At 43.2% G+C, this 23,034-nt stretch overlaps 1 protein-coding gene across 1 annotated transcript in view; it reads right to left on the bottom strand.

The window, feature by feature from the left end:
• Window positions 1–23,034, bottom strand: part of LOC104910067 (protein eva-1 homolog C-like) — a 39,631-nt gene that overhangs the window by 838 nt on the left and 15,759 nt on the right. The window contains exon 5 of the mRNA XM_019613623.1: window positions 13,035–13,187. Within this exon, the coding sequence (XP_019469168.1) occupies window positions 13,035–13,187 (153 nt within the window). The remainder of the gene's footprint in view (window positions 1–13,034; window positions 13,188–23,034) is intronic.

The raw sequence follows: 23,034 nt of genomic DNA, 5'->3' as shown, positions 1-23,034 counted from the left end.
CACCTGGAGCACCTCCTGCCCTCCTTCTGCACTGAGGGCTGTTTATCTCCCATTTCTCATCCCCTCTCCCAGCTGCTGTTGCACAGCAGTTTTTCCCTCTCCTCAGTCTGCTCTCCCAGAGCACACCCAGCGTTGCTCAGGGCTCAGCTCTGGCCATTGGCAGTCGCTTAGGAGCAGCTGGAGCTGGCTGTGATCTGACATGGATGGGGCAGTGCGGGGCTCTGCTCACAGAGGGCACTCCTTGCAACCTGCTGTTCAACAAATGCCAGAGGTTCCAATGGAAACATCTGGCATTTGTCTTTTTGTCAAAGGTCCAGTAAGAGAAACTCATCAAATCTACTCACTGGACAAGATTTCATGGAGGGTATCTATTCTTTTTATTTGTTTTGGTTCTCACACAGAACAGACAGCATTGCAGGGCAGCGCCGTGGCCTCACTCCACAACGCTCCATGGGAGGATGAGGAGTTACCCACACATCTTCTATGGCTGGTCCTGGGATCATCATCCTTTGGGTTCTCCTCCTGTAGGAACGAGCAGTTTCAATGGTAACAAGCCACAGGCTCTGCTCTCCAGCTCAACAGACTGGATTGACTCTTCAGGATTCAGTTCTGTAGAGTCAGCACACTGAATATGCTGTATGCTAACATGATAATACCACCAGCTTCTCTAGACACCATCAGCCATATCTGGGTATTGACAAGCTCCTCTCTCCCATGCAGAAAGCTACAATCTCTATCCATACTGACCTTAACAGCTTCATTGGCACTACGAAACCAAACAAGGCCTGAATCCTTACACACCAAGTTTAAGAGTTATCCTGTTAGTATGATTTTGCCAACTGGCATCATGCCAGACACTGCAGAGGTCCCATGTGAGATATCACAAGGGCTGTTTCCAATTGTCAGTGTGCAGTAGGCTTCCCTGGATATTCTGAGGAGAAGAGCAGGGGTACGTGGTAGAGGATTTCACCACACGGACACCATGTCAGCCAGTCACAGCACCAGGCAGCAGGCTCTTTCTCACTGTATTTAGTATAGTACGTGAGCATAATCCTGTTGCTATCTTTTTCAGGTAGTAGCTTTTCCCCAGGAGAAGGCAGTCTTGCCTATGCTACCCACCGAAAACAAAATGCCATACTGCTGACAGCTGAGACCCTGCTATGGCCTCTTTGCCAGTCCTGCCAACCCGTGCAATGGAGCCCAAGTTATAATGGCCAAGCAAAGAGTCACGTAACTTCATCTGGCAGAGTAGGTCCTAACACCGCTATTTCTATTTGTATTTTAATTGTGCTAAGGACCAGCCTATGCTGTTTGGTTAGCATGTTTGCTGGTAAATGAAAACTTCCCTGGCCCATTCCCAGGCCCTGAGGCCAACTGTGTTGGAACAGCCAACATTAATACTATTAAATACTCTTACCTTCCAAAATAGTGGTGAAACACGATAGGAACCAATCCTGTCCCATACACAACTTTAAACCAGTTTCTGGACTGACCAGATGAGTGTCAGTCGGACCAAGACAACTAATTATGGCAACGAGTATAGTATAATTTAACAGTACAAAAGATCTGCGTACAGTATCTGTACCCAGGCCTTGGCACTCCTAGTTTGCCAGCATTCAGGTAAGCCTAGATATCCAACTTCTTAGGGCACAAACCTAAGTCCTCCATATTCGCCTAACCACCAGTAGTGCAATGCTTGACCCTCCAACCACCAGGCAGCTCCAGCTCAATCTGTGCCAGACAAAATGAGCAGAAAGCAGAAGAGACTCTGCATGCTCCAATTACACATGTGGACAAGATCCCTCAGCACAGGAAGTAAAGAACCAAGATTTTAAAAGCCCGATTTATACAGAATTTTTAGAGACTTCAAAATATTGAAAATACTGAACTCATTGAATATTCAAATAATACGGAAAAGTCGCCTGTTTGGACTGTAGCACATAAACCATACAGTAACTTCATTGGAAGCAGTATCTGGAGCTTATCCAGTACAGCCTCCTGCTCAGAGCAGGGCCAGCTTTGAAGTTACTCAGGATTCTGTCTAGGCAAGTTTTGAAAATATCCACAGGTAAATAATCCCCAACCTCCCTGGGCTACGGCATTCTTCAGCTTAATTTTTTTTCCCCCTGTATCTAATAAGGTTTCCATTCCTGCAGCTTGTATTGATTGCTTTTGTGATTATTTTTGTTGGGTTTGTTTATTTATGTTCGCTTTGTTTTGCATTCCCAAGAAATCTTCTGCACAGCCACCTCTTAGGTATTAGAAAAACAACAATAACATCCCTACCTGAGCTTCTTCATGAAAACAGCCCATCCAGGTCTTTCACCATCTCCTCATATGCCGTGTGTTCCAGTCCCTGACTACCTTGGTGGCCCTTCACTGGATTTGCTGCAGTTTTTCAACATCTATCTGAGGAGTTCAAAACTGAGTATTCATTTTTTCCATGGTAAGGACAAAGACATTGTCTTAGAATCAGTCATATTCTTCCAGTCCAAATAAATGAATAAATAGACTCTATTACACAATAACAAAGTATTCACTTCAGTCACAGTGGCAAGTTTTCCTATTTTTCCTGCACACAAGCACAAATGCCCTGTGCACTTCCAGAATTGCCAGGGCAAGTAGCCCACAGTACTTCTTAAACTGAAATTAGCTTGGTCTCCTCTCTCATATTTTGAGCTGTTAACTTGCTGAGCCTCCACATAACACATTGAACTGAAAAAATGCAGCAGCAAGGTCCAAATGGGATCATCTCCCTTGAACACTTCAAAGGATTTGTAATATAGAGGTCATGCCAAAATGTCATATCTAGCATCTCTATTCTCCCACTAACAAGCACTGAAGTTGTCAAAATATACCTGAGAGACTGATGGGTGATAGGTGAGGCTACCAGACCCTCATAAATCACAGTCAGCATCATATCATCTAGAAATGACAACATGGTTCCATGTCTTAGGAGTATAAAAACACCCAAATCACTCGTGTTCCTTTTTATGATATACATGTTGGTAATTCAACTTCCACTAGTAAATGATACATAAAGGAGCTGGATTGAAATATATTTGTACTTCTTGCTGGGTGGATGGGGGAAGAGCAGTAGATGTAGTCTACCTTGATTTTAGAAAGGCATTTGATACTGTCTCCCACGACATCCTTATAACAAAGCTGAGGAAGTGTGGGATAGACGAGTGGACAGTGAGGTGGGTTGAGAACTGGCTGACTGGCAGAGCGCAGAGGGTCGTCGTTGGTGGTGCAGAGTCTGGCTGGAGACCTGTAACCAGTGGTGTCCCCCAGGGGTCTGTGCTGGGTCCGGTCTTGTTCAACATCTTCATCAATGACCTTGATGAGGGGATAGTGGCCTCCCTCAGCAAGTTTGCTGATGATACGAAGTTGGGAGGATTGGCTGAAAGCTGTGCTGCCATTCAGCGAGACCTGGACAGGCTGGAGAGCTGGGCAGTAAGAAACCGGATGAGGTTCAACAAAAGCAAGTGTAGGGTCTTACACCTAGGGAGGAATAATTGCATGCACCAATACAGGCTGGGGGATGAGCTGCTGGAGAGGAGCTCTGCAGAGAGGGACCTGGGCGTCCTGGTGGACGACAGGTTGGCCATGAGCCAGCAGTGTGCCCTCGTGGCCAAAAAGGCCAATGGCATTCTGGGGTGCATTAAAAAGAGGGTGTCCAGCAGGTCGAGGGAGGTGATCCTCCCCCTCTACTCTGCCCTGGTAAGGCCTCATCTGGAGTACTGTGTCCAGTTCTGGGCTCCCCAGTACAAAAAAGACAGGGATCTCTTGGAAAGAGTCCAGCGGAGGGCCACAAAGATGGTGAAGGGCCTGGAGCATCTCCCCTATGAAGAAAGGCTAAGTGAGCTGGGTCTGTTTAGCCTTGAGAAAAGACGACTGAGAGGGGACCTGATCCAGGTTTATAAATATCTGAGGTGTGGCGGCCATAGCGGTGAGGCCAGTCTCTTTTCAGTGGTACGTGGAGACAGGACGAGGGGAAACGGACATAAGCTGCAGCATAGGAAGTTTCGCATGAATGTGCGTAAGAACTTCTTTAGGTGAGGTGACAGAGCACTGGAACAGGCTGCCCAGGGAGGTTGTGGAGTCTCCTTCTCTGGAGATATTCAAGTCTCGCCTGGACGCCTACCTGTGCGACCTGGTGTAGGGAACCTGCTTTGGCAGGGGGGTTGGTCTCGATGATCTCTAGAGGTCCCTTCCAACCCCTACAATTCTCTGATTCTGTGATTCTTCATGAGGTGATTCCAGGTATGAAGTCTTCACCTCCAGTTGCCTCAGAGAAGAATAAAATAGAGGTTCTCTTCTCTATAAACGACGTAGCTAGCATCCCAAAAAGATGCAGAGGAGTCAAGCCCAGCAATGTGGTAGAGCAGAGTAGGGCTATGACCCTGTACAGCTTGCCAAACTCAGTTCCTGTTCTTTAGAAGAGGAAAAGTGGATTTGGCACTCTTGTTTGCACACTTATACAGGACATCTCATTTCTCTTGTGGCTTGTTTGTTTACTAAGTGCAAACAGTGCATATTATATTAAACACTATCCTAACATCAGTGATGTTAGTACTAACAAATGATCTCATCCCCCATGTCAGATACATGGGGAAGGACACTCACAAATGCCAACACCATAGCTAAGTCTAATGGAAAGTCTACTGCTAAATAGAGCCAGGTCCCTGTCAGGAACCTTTTAAAGCCCACAAAGCTCAAATCCCACAGCAGAGCAATAAAAAGCACTTTAAGTCCTCACAGAACACTGGAACGGGCTGCCCAGACAGGTTGTGAGGTCTCCTTCTCTGGAGGCATTCAAAACCTGCCTGAACAGGTTCCTATGTGATCATTCCAGGCTGGATATGGCTCTGGGCAGCCTGGTCTGGTGGTTGGTGACTGTGCACATAGCAGGGGGTTGAAACTAGATGATCATTGTGGTCCTTTGGAACCCAGGCCATTCTATGATTCTATGACCTGGTCTAGGTGTTCCTGCTCTGGCAGGAGGTTGAATTAGCACCCTGTCTCTCTAGTATAGCTATGCCCTCCCACACTTTGTCATGAAAAGGCTCACTGTCCATCCCCCTCCGCCCTTCACATTTGGTTTAGAGCCAGTGAGTCTCCCTGTCTCCCTGAGCAGAGACTCCCAGTGAGTCCTGCTAGCTTTTCCCCAAAGACCATTCTCTCTGAGAAACCAAACCCCATCCAGTGCTCACAAACCCGGTACCATATAGATATTACTCTTGGATTTACTGTCTCCATCTGCCTTGCCTCTCTCAGGGTAAAACCCAAACCAGATGGTGCCAAAACCATACTGGAGAATTTTACCAGCTGTAGCTTGCAGAGAGCATCAGCTTTAATACTGGAATCAATCTCAGTGACATAACGTCCAAATCATCGTGCTCACTACAATGAATGGGTTCTACTCAGTTAAAGCTGTTTCCCAGCATGACTGCTTTTTATTACTTCTTCCTGGTGAAAAAAAAAAATTGAGACAATGCCTATTAATCACATCCACTACTTTGGTTACTCACTGTTACTACTTACTTTTGATGGCAAAACCTATTTGGGCTCAAAAGAATGCTTCCAGTCAGTTTAGTTTCTGCATTACAGTAACTCTTAGCTCAAGCTGTGGTGAAGGTCAAGGTCTTTTCCAAGTCATCACAGATGGACCCACAGATGTGGAATCTTGCTTTGAGATGGGTAACTAATAGCATAATGAAAATGGGCATGTGCCAAGTGCCCAACAACATCTTGAGCATCTGTACATTTACTGACCTCAGGGTCAGACTCACCTGCCACATGCTGCCACTTTTGCAGCCTCTTTCACACGAGGCAGGCTTTTCAGAGCAAGCAGGACTATGTACACTTGAATGTGTTAATAAGTTAGCATGCTGTAAGGCTGTCAGGTAGTGCTTTTTCCACAGGCTGCCCATGGGGATAGCAAGGCAGTAGGGCATGGAGAACACCCCAATGACTCTTCTGTCAGAAAAAAGAGAGAGTCAATTCTTCCTATTCTTCACAGACCTCAGGATCTTAGGAGTGTTGTCTGACAGCCCATTTTTATTCTTCTAGCTCATTACTCTTTCATCTGAGCATCAGGTCTGTTTTCCACCAATAATCTCAATGGTTCCCACAGCATATTAGTCTTGCATGCCCTTATTTCACATAAGAATTATGTGGGGACTTGACAAGAATTAAAACAGAGCCTAAGAAGAAACTTTCACCAAACCAGAAACTTGTCAGAGGAAGCACTCTGTGAATCTAGGACAAATATTGGAGCATTCATGCTACTTTTTCAAAAAGTAGAAGATCTTGAAGTATCAGAAGGACCAAGTGACTGGCTATAATTGAAGGCTTCAGAAACAGAATCACTGCTAAAGTACTATTTGCATTAGCGCAAGGGAGGTAAGCAACGAGGAATTAAAACACAACTGGTATTACCTGATCAAGTGACAATTCTGTGGCACTCTTCGGCTGCAATGGGAGTAGACCTACACCTGAAATTAAAACACTCAGTGGAACCCTTTCTGTCTTCATTAACATTTGATGAGAAGGCAAAAGGAATGAGCTAAGGCAAGCATTCCTTTGAGGGAAATCATTCAGAAGCAAGTGACAGCTCTAGGAGGAAATGCCTCTAAAGCAAAGGACAGGATTTTTCTCAGAAACACACAGTAAGATTTCTTGATAAAAATAAAACAAGAATCTTAAAAAACAACCCGCCTTACATCTACAGACTGGAGCTGACCTCACTGAAGACCTAGTCACAGATGCTATAATTACAATTAGAAGCGTTTGGTTTATTAATGTGATCTCAAATCTTCTTGTCACCTTTGTATCTAGAACCAGAACTCATATAAAACATGCGAGGCTCCAGTTTGGCAGAGACTAACCCAGTGTGTGAAGCTGAGCAAATGAATAATATTTTGCAGGTCTGGGAGCTAAGGTGAGAATCTGAGGACACCGGTGAGCTTGGTTCCAAGAAGTCTCAGAGAACAAAGAAGTTTGGGGCTGGCAAAGACAGTAAAATTTTATTGTTTAATTTGCAGCAGAAAACAACCGACTGTGGGCCGTAAGTCATTCAAGTTACAAAGCAAAGAAGCTAACAGCTTTTGCTTCAGCCAGTAGAAGATAGGGCTGGTGCATTAAATGTGCTGCTTTGTGAAGGCTCTGAGTCTACCTGTCCATTCCATTTGTTACAGCCCAACAGAAGCATCTTCCTGAAGATGAGCACACTTCGATTAGTGCCTGCATCTACATGGAAGCAAGATCTCAACCTCAGAAGCAGTGGGAGTGGACCTCCTATTTTAAAAGGCTATCCAGCTGACACAACCTGCAAGGCACTTCTTGGTCTTCCTGAAGTAAAGCACTGCATGTTGCAGCCTCATGGATTTCACGTTACCTCTGTTTCTCAGGCTCAGGATTCATCACTGTGGTAATTATATCGTAATCTTGACTGACATCTGAATTATTTTAAGAGGAGCTTCATCAGCTCTGAACAAGTTACACCAGTTTTCATTCAGAGTGACTCCATGGAAATATGCTGAAATACTATAGATTTGTATCTGCTATGTTCTTCCCCTTTATTTTTAGGAGCATATTCTGAATTTGCTTTTAGATAGTACTAAGACAACAGGCATCCTTTATAAGGCTGGTTACTGCATACATTTACCATTCTGAAGGAGTGAGAAATACCCCCTTTATTTCCTCAAGCATCATGTGAATATCAACACAAAGCCTACTGGTGCTTTTTGAATTACAACTTTCAGAATTGTTATTTACAACCATTGCATAGGGTTATACACTCCACTATAATTTTTTTTTTTCAAAAACCAAGTTGAACTTTGGCTTTGAGGAAGCTCTTGCCCAGAAGCCAATTTGAATGGAGTTTTTTCGTTTTTTTTTTTAAATAGCAATTTTGTGCTTACAGAGAACTACTCCATGTAAATCGTTTTTATGACTACGTGATCCAACGAGGGTTTGAGCTTTTTAAAAACAGTTGTAGAGTGATTTTAATTACCTCCTGGTGCTTTGAAACAAAAAGTGAAACATGAAAACTAAGAATTGAAAAATTACTTTTTGAAAGCAGCCTTCATTTCACTTTAGCCTAGCGTTCTAAATAGGATTTTCATTTCAGTTTAGATTTAATAAGGTATTATATGGGAATTAAACTGCAACTGGTATTTACTTAGCTTTAAAACCTGGGTACTTGTGGGTTTTATTACATACGAACAGATTGGCCTCTAAAAACTTGTTCTTAATCAATAACTATACACATAATAAGAAACATTCAGGTTCTACACTGAATGTAAAATACTTGCAGGGAGTCACACCTACAGGAAGGAGAATTCTGGAACCCTGGTAGGAACCTTAAAGATGAAAATCAGAGTCCAAATCCATCGTACTTGCTGCTCATCCCACAAAGTCAACTTTGAGCCATTTTAAAGGCTGCCATATTCACGGTGAAAGGCCAAAGCACAAGAGCATTTCAGCCCCAAGCACTCAGATCTGCTCAAGGATAAGCTCAAGGATAACCACGTTACATGACATTACCTATTAATTATTAAAATTACCAGCAGCAATTCCAGCAGCTCCCCCATCTTATCCTGCCACCCCCAGCCCATCAGTGCCAGCAGTCTCTGCTCCTCATAGTCCCACCTCCACAGCTTGGAGACCTTCTATTTTTAAGCATTTCACTTAAGACCGGGTTTAGAGCCCAGTTACAGATTTGCACTGGCAGAAATATAGGGTGGAATATAACATAACACAGATTAAAATGATTTTCTTTAATTGCATGTAATTCATTCTAATTCACATGCTAGATCTGATCACAGACAGACAAACTTGAAGAGCCTATTATTTATGTGGTATAGTAAATATTTATACGAGGAACCGTGAAAGCTCTAGTTCAAGTCATATATACATCTGCCTTAAGAGGAAGAAATCAAAACAAACAGGGTTCAATCATCTTCTTGCATTAATATGAAAAAAATGCCAGGGAATGAGCACCTAAGGCACAGGCTTCTTTGCTAAACTCATTTTTCTGCTCTTTCCTTATCAGATCCAATGACCTAGAGAGAGTCACTTCCATCTGAGTTTCCTCAGGGCTTTGTAAACACATCTGTTTTCTCTACATGAGATTACAGGAGAGAACCTATATGTTAGGTGATAAAAATATTCCACTTCTCAGCAGACTACTGAGTTTAAGTTACACACCATGAACTGAAGCGAGGCTTTGGAGCTTTGCTCCTCCAATCCTGTGCCAACTCAGGAAACCACGCCCAGAGTATTTCTACCCAAGAGGAGAGAAATTGCTGTGGTAGCTTTGTATCTTTCAGGCTGTCCAGAGATGTTGTGGATGCCCCATCCTGGAGGTGCTCAAGGCCAGGTTGGATGGGCCCTGGGCAACCCATACCGGTGCCTAATCTAGTGGGTTGGTAACCCTGCCCACAGCAGGGAGTTGGAACTGAATGATCTTTGAGGTTTCTTTCAAGACATTCTATGATTCTGTATCTGATGGAGAGAGACAGGGTTCTTGAGAGGAGACCTGAATCCTGGTATTAGCAGTAAGCTAGACACATCTATCTCATTCCCTGTGGTTCAGGGGCTATTACTATAAAAATGTACGTGTGAACATATCAGGTACATTGAATATGGTCAAGGATATCATACCACTAAATACTAAAAAAGGGTATTTTTTTTTTAACATCCAGGTTCTTGCTACTCAGGCTCTTAATTAGGTAGTTACCTTATACACTCAGATCTGAGTAGGAAAAGTCCATTTTTTAAATTAGCTTCTCTTGGTATAAACTCAGAGATGCAGACAGAGGCAGCTGTAAACAGCAAGATAAAGGGGGCGAAGGGTTCCCTGTGCTGAAGGATATTAATGGCTTGTTGCTTGCAAATAATCCTTTCTCCAGAGACCTCTCTATGCTCTGCATATTGTCTCTGCACAAGCTAGCAGAAAAGTGGAAGCTTTATTAAGAGAGTTACAAATAAGGTCAAATTCCTTTAGGAGCTCCTCAGAGTTCCCAAGGCATTCAAAGGAGAAGTCCAAATGTTTTCAGGGGGTTTCCCATTATGGTCAGAGGCACAAGTTTCAGTGTGTTTCCAGTTAAAAGAGGATCCTGGCAGTTTTTCTCTTTAACATGACAGGGATAGGATGGAGTCCTTCACAAAAACTTTCTCTTCTCAGATGCTAAGCACATTCATATAGACATAAGACAGAAAGCACATGTTTGACAGGGAAATGGAGTGCTAAGTCTGACTGGGGACTCCACACTACCCAAAAGCAGCAGAAGAATGGCTGGGCTGTCCAGGTGTTAAAGGGCTGCAATGTATTGACAAACCTCACACTCCTCCCAGTGAGCACCCGAAATGTTGCGTGTCTCTGTAGAACCCAAGAAATTCACCATTAACAGGCTTTATCTGCTCAACACTCCTACAGGAGTACAAGGTCTTCTTTTTCAAGGCGAAGAGCAGATTAAATGATTTATTCTGTTACCTTAGGCAGTAGTACCCCGATCTGTTAGGACAACTCTCTTCTTCATCCCTCAGTTTTTTTAAAAAGTCTCATCTGTAGATGATGAAAATTGCTAAATTCAACCCAAACATACATTTTATTCACAAAAGCAATGGATGGAATAACATTTTCTGAGCTGCTTTTCATCAGGAGAGGATGATATCTCTCCCCACATCTGGGGCACCTACAAGTTCTTCACTCATTGGTAACTCATACTACCTGAATAAACTTACTGCTGCAGACTTATCCAGGACCTACATCCCATGAAAAGGCCCTCTGCCAAGGCTCTGGCATAACACAAATCATTGTTCCAGTGAAACTCAAGCAGAATAAATCTTTCGTGTGCAGAACGTAGCTGGGTTCTGCCTTATGGGAAGTAGTGCTGCTGTAAAGTAGCACCATGTTAGCACTCATAGCCATGTTTGTGAGATCAGCTCCTTGCTAGTGTTTGAGATCAAAGGCTGTCACAGAGCAGCCCTTTCCGTATCGCAGGGCTGTGGAAACGTGCAGAAGTGTTCCCTAGCTAGAGGAAGCTTGTCATGATGCTTTATCAGTTCCTGAAGGAACAGAGTTGCCTTCTGGGCTAGGTAAGCCCATGGCAGGAGTGCAAGTTCTGAAGCACTGGGGGACTTGGCACACAGATCCCAGAACTGCTGGAGGCAGCTGGGAGCACAGCCCCCTCACTTCAGTGCACGCCTGTTATTTCTTCAGTGTGCTGTGGGCAAGCATGGTGCAAATATGCTTTTTGCTGATTTGGGTTACAGACGGATCCCACACTGCTTCTCCTGTGGGGCCAACAGAGGAATCATAACCACAGCCACCTTCCCCTTCCTTGCGTAACTAGAGCTCTGGCCCATTGAGTCACCTCCCACAAAACCTTGTTTCCTTGGCAAATGTCACACTTAGCAGGGTGTCTGTGCAGCTCTGCTTCATGCCTTGCAGTTTGTTCCCTTAACTACAGCTTTGCTCCACTGCCTCCCACCCCACTTTCTTGTGCCATACACCTCACTCTCAGCCTGGCCAAGTTTCAGGACTTTGCATTTAGAAGGAGAAGAGGAAAACTTTACCCTGCGTGTCTTTGATTCAAAATGAAGAGTTTCACTTCTCACTGACATACAAGAGCAAATCCCAGTGTTAGTACTTTGTCACCAATACATGTCTTTTTCTGCACTCTCGGGAAGGAAAAAGGAGCAGTGTGCTCAGGTGTGCTCTAGAAACCCATCCAATTTTGCTATTTGGCAAGTTGTTATCCAGCAGTCAAACCACCACTGCACTGGTCTGCCTGCTTAGGCCATCCTAAAAACCAAAAGAAGGAGGCCTACACTAACCTGTCAAAATTAATAGCTTCTACTCCATGGCAACTAGGGGACAAAAGGAGTGCATCCAAAGGCATGTGTTACCTCCAAAGATGGAAGATTAAAGAATAGAGACTTTTCCACCATGCATCCAAAACACAGGACTGTGTAGGAGACCGTTAACTACTCCACCGTGCTGCAAGTGCTGAGGTTTTTCCAATTACACCGCTAAGGCACTCACCATGCAGCACAAATTAATTGACAGGCCTGCTTCTACCACTCATCTACTGACACCCATCACCTGCATATCATGTTTCCAAGCAGTCACTTCGCATGCTTCCATTTGAACAGCATTTAACTCCTTAAGTGCACAGGATCAGCAGCCGTGAAACCAAAGATCTCCAGGTACAGTTGAACAGACACCAGTGCAGACCACAGCAGCCCCTTAAGCTGCTTTTGCAGCCCCTTCTGAAGCCCTTCCCTCTCTAGAGGCAATTCTTTTGTGAAAGTGGTTAACCCCCTTTCAGTTCTGCAGAAGAAAAGGTGGTGAAGAATGGCAGCCACGTGGCTTTGCACTGAGGACATACACTCTGACACAGCCTAAAATGCTCAAACTCATTTCACGTTGGTCAAGAACAGACAGTTTTAGTGAATGTTTTGAAGTTTATGAATTTTCAACACATGAATGTAAGAAACTACGAGAGCCCGAGTAAAGAATCTGTTCAGAAGTACCCCAAGCTGACTGTAACATGATTCAACTTAACAGCTTGCTTTTTGAATTTTTATCCCTTGCTTTAACGTTAATAAAATTTTAAATACAACGTCAAGGCTTGACTTAGCTGTAGACAGTCCATGACACCTACCAATAACACACATCTCATGGTACAGAGAGAGAGTATGGACTACCAGGAAGGCAAACAATTGAGTAAGGAATTCAAGGAGCATCCTGAAGTCTACAGTCTAATGAATCTGCCAAAAACCTGCAGCTTTCTAACTTGGCTGTGGCTTCTACCTGTACCTCAGTTAGGGCCTTATGATGCAGCTCACCACTGGCTAACAAAGCTCCACACATCAGGAGCACAGCAGTGACAGGTTGCATGTGCCAGTTCTGCCTTTCCTACCCAGGCTCTCTGCCAGCACTGTGAGATGACAATAAATGAGATAAACCTGCTCAGATTCCCAGAATAGTGTGCTCTGTAAAGCCATTCCCCTCTTACCAATCATGTGCATCCCTAGGTTTTGGTACGGGCACTCCAGGCTGCCTCCCTGTGTCCTTCCAAAGACAGCAGAGTAAATGGCTATCACCATGCTCTTCTTACAGCTTAGCCGCAGCTTGTCATCTTCACAGGCTACTTTACTCTTGTACTCATCTAGAAGAAAACAAACAATTACTCAGCTGGTACAGAGGCAAGCATCCAGCATGAAGGGAGCCTTATCACTTCTCCATGGTGTGAGTTTGTCAGAGGCAGTAGTGATCGGGCATCTGTCCAGAGTTGCACATCAGCTGCCAGAAGCCCAGCGTTACAACTACATTTGCTAGAGTAGCAGTGATCACTTGCATTACCAGAACATTTAATGAATACTGTTTAATCCAGCCCATGCGAATTCCAATAAATTGGTGGACACGTGAGTGAGGTATGGCAACTGAGAGATTTCTCCTAGGGATATTAGAAGTCTGTGGCAGGGGAAGGTGAAGGCACATCTTTAGACACATTTCTCATCAGCCCTTCATGTGCCAATTTTCATTCCATATTCTGCCCCTCAAATCTTTGAAATAGAGGGTCCAAAGCCATAAATATGCTGTCGCTTTTCTAAGACGGTTGCACACAAAAGAACTCAGTTTACATCTGCCATAATGTCTAAGCAATTATTTCACAAGAAATCTCATCATTTTCCTCTCTTTACTATTATCTGTATTATGGGAACCCCTACAGGTCCCAACCTAGAACAGGCCCTCCCTAAGCACGTCTGCTAAAACACCACAGAAGATAACACTAATCTGAAGAGCTCAGTCTTAATAGCTAGACATCTATAAGCACGCAAGATAGAGACAAAGAAAACCAATATGCATGCTTCAGATCAACCCAGCTGACGCAGGGCACAGCCAGGAATATGATGCCAACCTCCTCAGTCTCAGTAGAGTGACTTTCCACTTGACAGCATTATTTACCTTTAGAAACGTAGTCACAACAGGTCAAAGTCTACCCTCCAGCCCCAAGGCCAACTGATACAATTCAGTTTGCATTCACAAAGCTGAACTCCTTTCTTCCTTACTGCAAGGTGTTGCATCTGAATGACTTAATGGGAAGGGTCCCTGATCCACAGTAACCTCCAAAGCATAATCAGCCATCATCTCAATGCTGCTGATTGTTCCAGATCAAAGCTGTGCCACAGAGCATGCTAACAACTAAAAGAGTGTAAATCATAATCAGCCAGTGCCAGCAACTGTCCTGGGCCCTGTGTGTAGTACAGACATGATAGCTGTCCCTATGCATGATATCACAAATAGATTTACCTATATATATAAATATAGGTATAAAGACTTCTGCTAAGTCCATATTTATAAAACTACATAATAAATGAGAACACAAGATATTTTCATTACAGTTTAATACTTAATATTTAGTTACTTTAATGCACATCTCAAATACTGCGTCCAGTTCCGGGCTCCCAATTCAAAAAAGACAGGAATTTCCTAGAAATAGTCCAGCAGGTGACAAAGATGACGAAGGGCTTGGGGCTTCTCCTACATGAGGAAAGGCTGAGAGACTGGGGATTGTTCAGTCTGGAGAAGAGAAGGCTGAGAGGAGAGCTCATCGCTGTCTCATCCACATCTAAAGTGTGGAAGCAAAGTCAATAGGGGTGGACTCTTTTCAGTGGTGAGCAACAGTAGGACGAGGGGCAAAGGGCAGAACCTGGAACACAGGAAGTTCCATACTAATACAAGGAACATCTCATGGGAGATGTGACATCATTCAACAGTTTTTACTGTACTGCAACTATAGGCCCAGGAATTATTTATTCCTAATGGGAGTTAGACAGAAATGCTCCACAAAAGTTGAATCACAGATGAATTCAGGTTGGAAGGCTTCTCGGAACGCAATCTGGTTCAACCCCTGCTAACAGTAGGGCTATCTTCTACATAGGATCAGTTTTTTCAGAAGAAACTACATGAAGGAAACACATCATACCAAAACACACACGCACTGATTGACAAGAGGTGTCTAAGTGACTCCTTGTGCTCAACATGGAAATTCCTACTCAGAGCTAAAAACCAGCCCCTTCAAAATATCCTATTACCCGATAATCAGAGCAACCACCCGGAGAGTGGAAGCTGTGGCCCGGACCCTCACAGACCAGATGAGGAACTTAACCCAAATAACTGGTGTGTAGGTTATCTCATCTTCCTTCTTCCTCTACAGATTCGTATAAAAATTCTAGCTTTCATGCCACCACCAGAAAACTTTCAGACGTCCAAAATATTTATGGAACAGGAAAACACCTTCTTATCCAGCTCTCCTCCCTGTAGATGAAGACAGAATTACTCATTCATGGGAGAATCTGACTGTTAAAAGAACATACTCAGCAATACCTGCAGTGCCCAACTCACAGCAGCTCTGCATGCAGAACAGAGACAGGAAGCAGCAACAGAAGCTCTTTTTAACATCAGAGTATGCAGAGAGAGAGGATACCTTGCACTGCTCTAATGAACCAGTCAGCCCATACTTTCTGTGTGGGTATTTCAGTCACTGTCACCATCATCTGAATGGCGCACTGAATATACTGAGTGGTTATCTTCATCACTAGGTTGTTTTTTAAGTAGGACTTCTGTTTCTTCTGGGATGGAAATGGGATCAGAGCTTTAAACTTGTAACACCTAACAGTATAACAGAAATTAATAAACTTAAAAAACAATAGTTTCAAGCTAAAAGCACTAGGGCATTAAACTGTGCAATAGGGCAAGCTATACATAGTTGCAGCAGTACTACAGAAAGGGAAAATACTTCTGACTGGCTGAAATATGAAATAGTAGATCGACTTAAGAAAAAGAAAAATCCCAGTATCCCTAAAGAACAAGTGCTAGGGTCCCCAGAGAAGCTCTTGTTTCTTGGAGGGCAGTAACTCAATTTCCTCTTCTGATTTATTACTAGCTACCACTCCCAATTAACAAGTGTAACTGATTGCTTAACTACATGTCCTGAGGACCCATTTAAGGCCCTTAGAACCCTAATAAGTTCTGTTGACTGTTCAAAGTTAGAGCTTGTGATTTGGAAACTTCACTGGGATTAGATGCAGCGAGTATTGTATCTTCTCCAGATGCCATTCACACCTCTGCTGAGAGTCAGTCCAGGAGCTGAGAAAATCAACAAAAAAGCACATTTTCAGCTCTTACTTTCAGAGAGCAGCTCTGGGAAATTACATTCAGAGCTGGTGGGGGAAACTGCCTGATGAGTGACTCAAAGTACTAAACCAGGGCAATGAAGCTGACCATGCACTCCTTGGGGTCTGGCGCAGGGTGATGTGCTGCTGGCACGCTGCGTTGTGGTGCAAGAAGGCTATGCCATCTGAACTGATGTCACCTCCTCACAGCCGCTGAATTCAGCCATAAGAAAGCCTATTGGAGCTGCTGATTACCAAGGTCATGAATGCTCAGTTCTAGCAAGGCAGGGCTTCTCAAGAGTGCAGATCCCTGAGCTCTCACAGATTAAAATGCAACTTTTTTGAAAGGAGGGAATAAAAAAGAACAAATACAGATGATACTGTGTATTACTTCAGACTCCTTAAAATTTCCCATGAGTTTGATCATTGGAGAACACAGGTCTGTGTTTCTGGGCAACCTGACAGAAGTTTAGATAAACAAACAGAAAGTGATGTTACATAGGACGTAAAGCCTCTGAAGTATTTACTGTTTCATAGCTCTGCCACCTCCATCTTAGCCAGGATGAACTAAAGCCAGTTGTTTTACATCCAGACAGTGATGGCTCCCAGGCATCGGGCAATTTTAAGGGCTGTGATTGATGTAAAAAACAATACATAACAAAGCATCATCCATATATTTACTGGTACTTCAGCCCATAATAGCATTATATAAATATTGAAAAGAACTGAAGCAGCATAAGTGACTGGAAATGAATCTGCATTGTTCTCTCTCGTTCTCTCAATTAGAGCTGGCCTCCCACAGATCAGTCACAATCTGGCCCTAACCCTGCTCTAACTATTACAGTCTGGATATAATTCAGTCCAAATACAAACATTTGTATTAGTGGGCTTCATGTTTCACCCTGAAAAATTAAACATGTTTAAATGGCCTAGGAAAGGTGGCAGTGATATTCAGCAAATGGCTTGCTCAACTCTAATCCCCCATGCAGTCATTTGTAGGGCAAGAGAGATTTATCACGATTAAGATATTTACTAAGCAAAATATCCTTTCTATTACTGCCTGTTTTCAGATACACTGACTTAAACATAACTCAACAGAGAGAAACCAAGGAGGGAACAGCTGCAGGCTTTTCTAGACACATTTTAGAGGCCAATATATGGCATTATGATAACAGCTAGAACAATTGAAGAGAAATAATCACAAATGTTTCTGATGGAAAAAATGGCTCTCTCAAATAACAAAGCAAACAAGAACCATTGTGATAATAGAATACGTACGAGAATATATGAGAATACCAAAATATTAACCTACAGTAAATCAATTCAGTGTCTTAAGGACATTTTCACCTATGGCCTGTGAATATTTTCTGAATGACCATAATTGAGAAACTCAAAATGTAACTCAACTGGCTAAGCCTCTGAAAGATCTTAAGAAAGCTCTTAGAAAGATTGTACATCTAACAAGGTGTTGGAATGCCTTAATGCCAGAGGTCTACTTCGTCTAAAACTATTTTTAAACAGAACTAGCAGTAGAAAAAAAATGAAATTTTGCTAATTAAAATATGCATGGTTCACATAATCGGTGCATAAAAGTTGACCTATTTCCCAGATCAAAGAGCTGGAAAGACATGGAAAGAGGAATCTGCCTTCCTCACAAAGCCCTGAAGGATTTAAATCTCGGAAGCAGGGATCTGAACAAAGAGGTTATGTAGGAAACGTAGCTGGTCTCACTCACAGTAGCCGTGGCCTGGAGAAGGCTGCACCCCACCGAGCCCCGCAGGAGCAGCCCTTAGGGAGGAGCCCACGGTGCAGCAGGAGGGCTGGGGGAGCTGCCGCCCGTGGGGACAGGGCTGAGCGGGGCCTGAAGGGTGGGACCTGTGGTACCGAGCTGTGCTGTGGGATGAGGAGGGGAAGGGCGGTGTGCCCACGGCAGGGAGCAGGAGCAGAGAGACCTCGGAGGAGCGGCAGAGGCTACATGTTACGGGATGACCGCAGTCCCCGTTCTCCTGTGCTGCACGGGAGGTATGAGGTAAAAGAAGGTTTTTAGTTCGCTATCAATAGACAATAAATTACACTAATCTCCCTTACTCTGAATCCGTTGTGCCCGTGACAGCAATTGGTATCAAATTTGCTTGTCCTTATCTCAACCTGCACGTGTTTTTCATTATATTTTCTCCTCCTGTTCCATTGAGGAGGAGTGAGAGAACGGCGTGGTGAAGCTGAGCTGCCCACCAGCATGAAATCACCACGGATGGTAATTTGTGTGTAATCTGCTTTTTTCATGATGTACAACTACTCCACCAACACTACTCCTGTTTTCCTTTAATTGTGTTTAACTCTTTGGTAGCAGATAGCACTGGTCTGTAAAAAGAGACATAAAGACTACTCTCTTCCTCACTATCTCCACAAGAACAGCGCTAAGGACAGCACACACCCAATGCACTCCATCACTCTTCCTGCATCTATCAGATACTGATTGGTTTCAAAGTCGAAAAATTGAAATACACGGTTGTAACACTGTAATGAGATGGAAAATGAGATGGAAAGCGAGACAGAAAGCAGCAGTGACAACAGAGCAGCAAGGCCCTAGACTGCAGCAAGTGAGGACTTGCTCAAATGCAACAGCAGTGGGCACAGAAGCAAAAGAAAGAAGCTGCTTATCTTCAGAAGGCCTCAGGCATGCAGGGATCTCCAGGGAGATATGTGCCAACCCCTAAATGAGGGATCCTGGCTCCAGCCCTTCTGGTCACTCATACATTGCATGCAGCTGAGCTCCCCTGGGCTGGCCCTGCCTTCCCACCAGGTGCTCCATCACTGTTTCAAGCTGTGCCTTTTAGCATTTCTGCTACAACAGTGAAATGGAAGTAGAATAGTACAAATGGAATATGTACTATACATAACAATTTAGTCCTAAGTTAAAATTCAGCTTTCACAGAGACTGAAAGTGATCACCAAATTATTATGATTCTGGCAGAAGAATATATATATTGCAGGAGTCATCACACTGCAATTTTTTGTGTCAGCCTAATGGAAAAAGCCAAAACCATGAAAAGTTGAAGTGTTTGCTAGGGATGTGATCACTCCAGACCACAATTCATACAGTCACTGAGATCAGAAGGCCCTTCTGGGGACTGTCTAGGCCAACCCCTGTGCTTAAACTACTGCAAGTGCTTAAACTACTGTAAGCTAGAGCAAGTTGCTCAGGCCATGTCCAGTCAAGATTTTAATGTCTCTGAGGACTGAGACTTCACAATCTCTTTGGACAACCAGTTCCAGCAATCTTGTTGATCATATGAGAGATGAGCATAGCTACTATCTGTTAATGTCTCTTCTGGGAGAATTAAAGGGATAAGTGTCCAACACAGGAAAACTATTAAACGCCAGTATGGATAACTAAGTGGCACCCTTGAACTAGAGTGCTTGTGCAACAGAGCAGCCCATGAATTGCTCGGTTTAATATACCCATCCAGTATCCTTTCTTATAGCATGTGACACTTATTTCTGCTTTTACATATTATTGTTTCCCCCATAATTCCCAGAACCGAGGGTATACCTTCTGTAACAAAGAGAGAACTCTGTCACTTTCAATTACAAATGACATACCTCATATCCTGAGTTCCAGGGCTTCACCTTTATCAGTGTGAATCTGCTATGCATTCATCTCTAGATTTTATAAATCCATATCAATCAAGTCAGCCTTCCCTTAGGTGTAAGTAGGTAAAGACCTTTCCAAGACAGCAAAGACCTCCAGAATCCAAGTACGGCGTTTCCTCTGACTCCACCACAAACACATCAACTGTGGACTGTGTGTTCATTCACTCATTTCAACATCCATGATCTTTGAGCATAAACAAATAAGAATGTCACAAATTCGTACATTCTCAAAGGAATGCCTTTTAACATCACTTAAATTCAAACTTCCCTTTGATAAACTTTTTTTGAAGATGCTGTAACTTAACCTTTAAAAACTGATGTTTGCTATCTTTCATGGCATGGAGAACACCACTTCTGCAAAAGAGAAATTGAAACTGAAACAAGCAACTTGCATGATAGCCCAGAGTTATACCAAGTAGGCAGTTTGCCAACTTAAAAGTACCCTGAAATTTCAGAATTGCTAAATTCTGAAGGTCTGAAACAAGATTGTTTTGACAAGATTGCTCTCTGTTAACAACCTTGTCAGATTCCTTTAAAATTACAGGCCTGATGTACCCATTCAATTTGCAGTGTTTAAGAGGAGCCCTTCCCCACTGTTGCTTTCATTGGTCTGAAGCAGTTGTCATTTTATATTCTGCTCTGTAAGTCTGGCAGTGTTGCAAATTAACTACTCTGTTCCATTTCCAAAGTAGACTTCAAACACACCTGGTTGCACTTTCCTGCAGGACAGAACAGTACGATTATCTAAGGAGGAAGAAGAGAGCAGTATCAAAACTTTTACACTACACTCTGAGACGAGAGTTAAAGAAAACATTTGGGAGCAAATAGCTCATTTCTCATCCCACTTCTTCCATTAATGACTTTTGGCTAATTTTCTGAAGTATGACTGAAAGGCTTAAAGCAAAATTAATCATTCTCATTAAGATTTCTCTGACCCAGATCACAGGCTGATGAATCTATGCTCTGTTATTTATAACATTCCTTTATTTACACCTTTTCACAGCTACAGCACTTGCTGCCTGAAGTTTTATTGCTCTTATAAATTTCTTGCACAGCATTAGCAGTTTTGAACTGATACAGATAAGCAAGGGCAAATTGATGAATACAGGAGGCAAAAGACCTATTTTACTGCCTCCACGGCTGGGCCAGGAGGATGTGCCACTTTAACAGCCCACACTTCATTGCACTGCTTTGGAAAGGCTAGCCCACCAAAACAGCAACACAGTGAACAATGCAGTGACCTCTTCCTGCCACCAATAAAGCTGTCTTATGAAGTAGATTAATGCTTTTCTGAAAGGATTGATAACTACTGAATTACCAGCCTATCCCAGCACTGAAATTAATCACAGTGCTAAAGGCACCAGGAATATATTCAGATGTGGCTCTGGTCTGGTGGCTGGCGACCTTGCACATAGCAGGGGGTGGAAACTGGATGTTCATTGTCCTTTTCAACCCAGGCCATTTTATGATTCTATGATCCCTCTTTGCTCCCATCAGAAATTTTGATAGGAACTCCATCTTTGCATGGCCCTTCATTCTTGCTCACAGTACCTGCAAATTTTGGCTAGAGAGTGAAAGCATTAAGGACACACAACAAAACCCAGCTTTTCACACAGCATTCACTGAATTCAACAGAAAAGATGTAATCCTTAGTCCAGCAAAACCAGCGGCAGCTCATAGTAGGTTCAGTATTGTAGGAAGAGACCACAGAGAAACTTTAAGGCAAACAAGATGCATTCACTCCTTACATCTTCCTTCCATAACGTCCCACCCAAAATTCTGTTAATCCATTTGAAAAATGATAAGCAGAACCAAAAATTCTTCAACACACGTAAGGTACCCACATGTAAGCCTTCAAATTCACCAGCAACTGGGAATTGCATAGGATGACTCTATAGCTCTTTGGTGGCTGCAGAAGCTCTGGCACAAGTAACGGTATGACTGTGTTTATAAAAGTTTTTAATTACCATTACCAAAAAACCACACATCCTCACTGAAAGGCAGGCACGTCTGGGACAGCAGCTGCATCACCATCTGATAGAGATTATTACTACGTGATAGAGACCAAACTCAAAGACAACATTTTTATCAGAAGATCTAGTTAGAATTCCTAATTGATTTCCAAATTCATTTGTTTTATAATTAGAATTCATTAGTGTTGTTTAGAGAAATAGTGATCTGAGTATGACTTTGGCAAGAACATCAGAATGAGCATTCCCATGTTTGAAGAACAGTAATTGGCAGTTCACACGAATTAAACTGTGCTTCTTACATATAATTAAATCTATGGTGGGGAGAATAACTGCCTGCTCTTTTCAAAACACTTGTCCAGGTCAATTTTCAGCCATAAATCAAAGCTGGCCAGGCCCTGAACTAGAACAAAACGACCTCCCCCACTCCCTTTTCTCCTCCTACCCCCATAAAAACTTCTGGCACTTTACCCTTTGCCAACAAACGCAGGCTTCCCAGACACATTTCTCAAAGCCTTGAGAAAGGCTTTCACAAATACGTTCTTGTATTGTCACAGAGGGAATTGAGCTGCAACTGGACTGCAGGTCACAATCCAGGCTTCCTGAATCTTTAAAAGGTATTAGGCTTTAGAAGAGAGAGCAGCACAGTTTGTATTTACACTTGCCTAAATGATAAAGATTATGGGGAAGCCTCATAACCACTAACCCCCATTATCACACCCTGGTGCACCATACAGCATTTAAAATGAAATAAAAATAATTATTATTTGGGAAACAAACAAACAAACAAACATCATTAGACAGAAATTCTCTCCCTCAGAGTCCTGGAAATCATAAGCTAAAATAGCAACTGCCTGGTAGGAAAGAGGGAAATGTCACCAGAGCATTGCAGGAGGCTACAGCCAGGTCACTCAGAAGGGGACAGGGCTCACAGGACAGCACAGCAATGGCAGCAAATAGGGGATGAGGAGATGAGGGAAAGGCAGTACGTGGAGCACTCGTTGGCAAAGCCATATAAACAGGGCTGAAGCCTTCTTAGTTATCAACAACACTACCAGTGAACAGCAACTTAAACATCCCAAATAATCCCTCTGCGGAGAGGAACATTTATGTCCATGTTTTGTTCAGGTGCTTTTAAAATAGAAAATGAAAACGAATCAAAAAGCCAGCATGGGCAAACAGATGCTGCACGAAGGCAGATCGATTGCTGCTC

Source organism: Meleagris gallopavo, chromosome 2 (genome assembly GCF_000146605.3).
Source record: "Meleagris gallopavo isolate NT-WF06-2002-E0010 breed Aviagen turkey brand Nicholas breeding stock chromosome 2, Turkey_5.1, whole genome shotgun sequence".
Lineage (NCBI taxonomy): Eukaryota > Metazoa > Chordata > Aves > Galliformes > Phasianidae > Meleagris > Meleagris gallopavo.
This window is presented reverse-complemented; position numbering and strand designations above follow the sequence as displayed.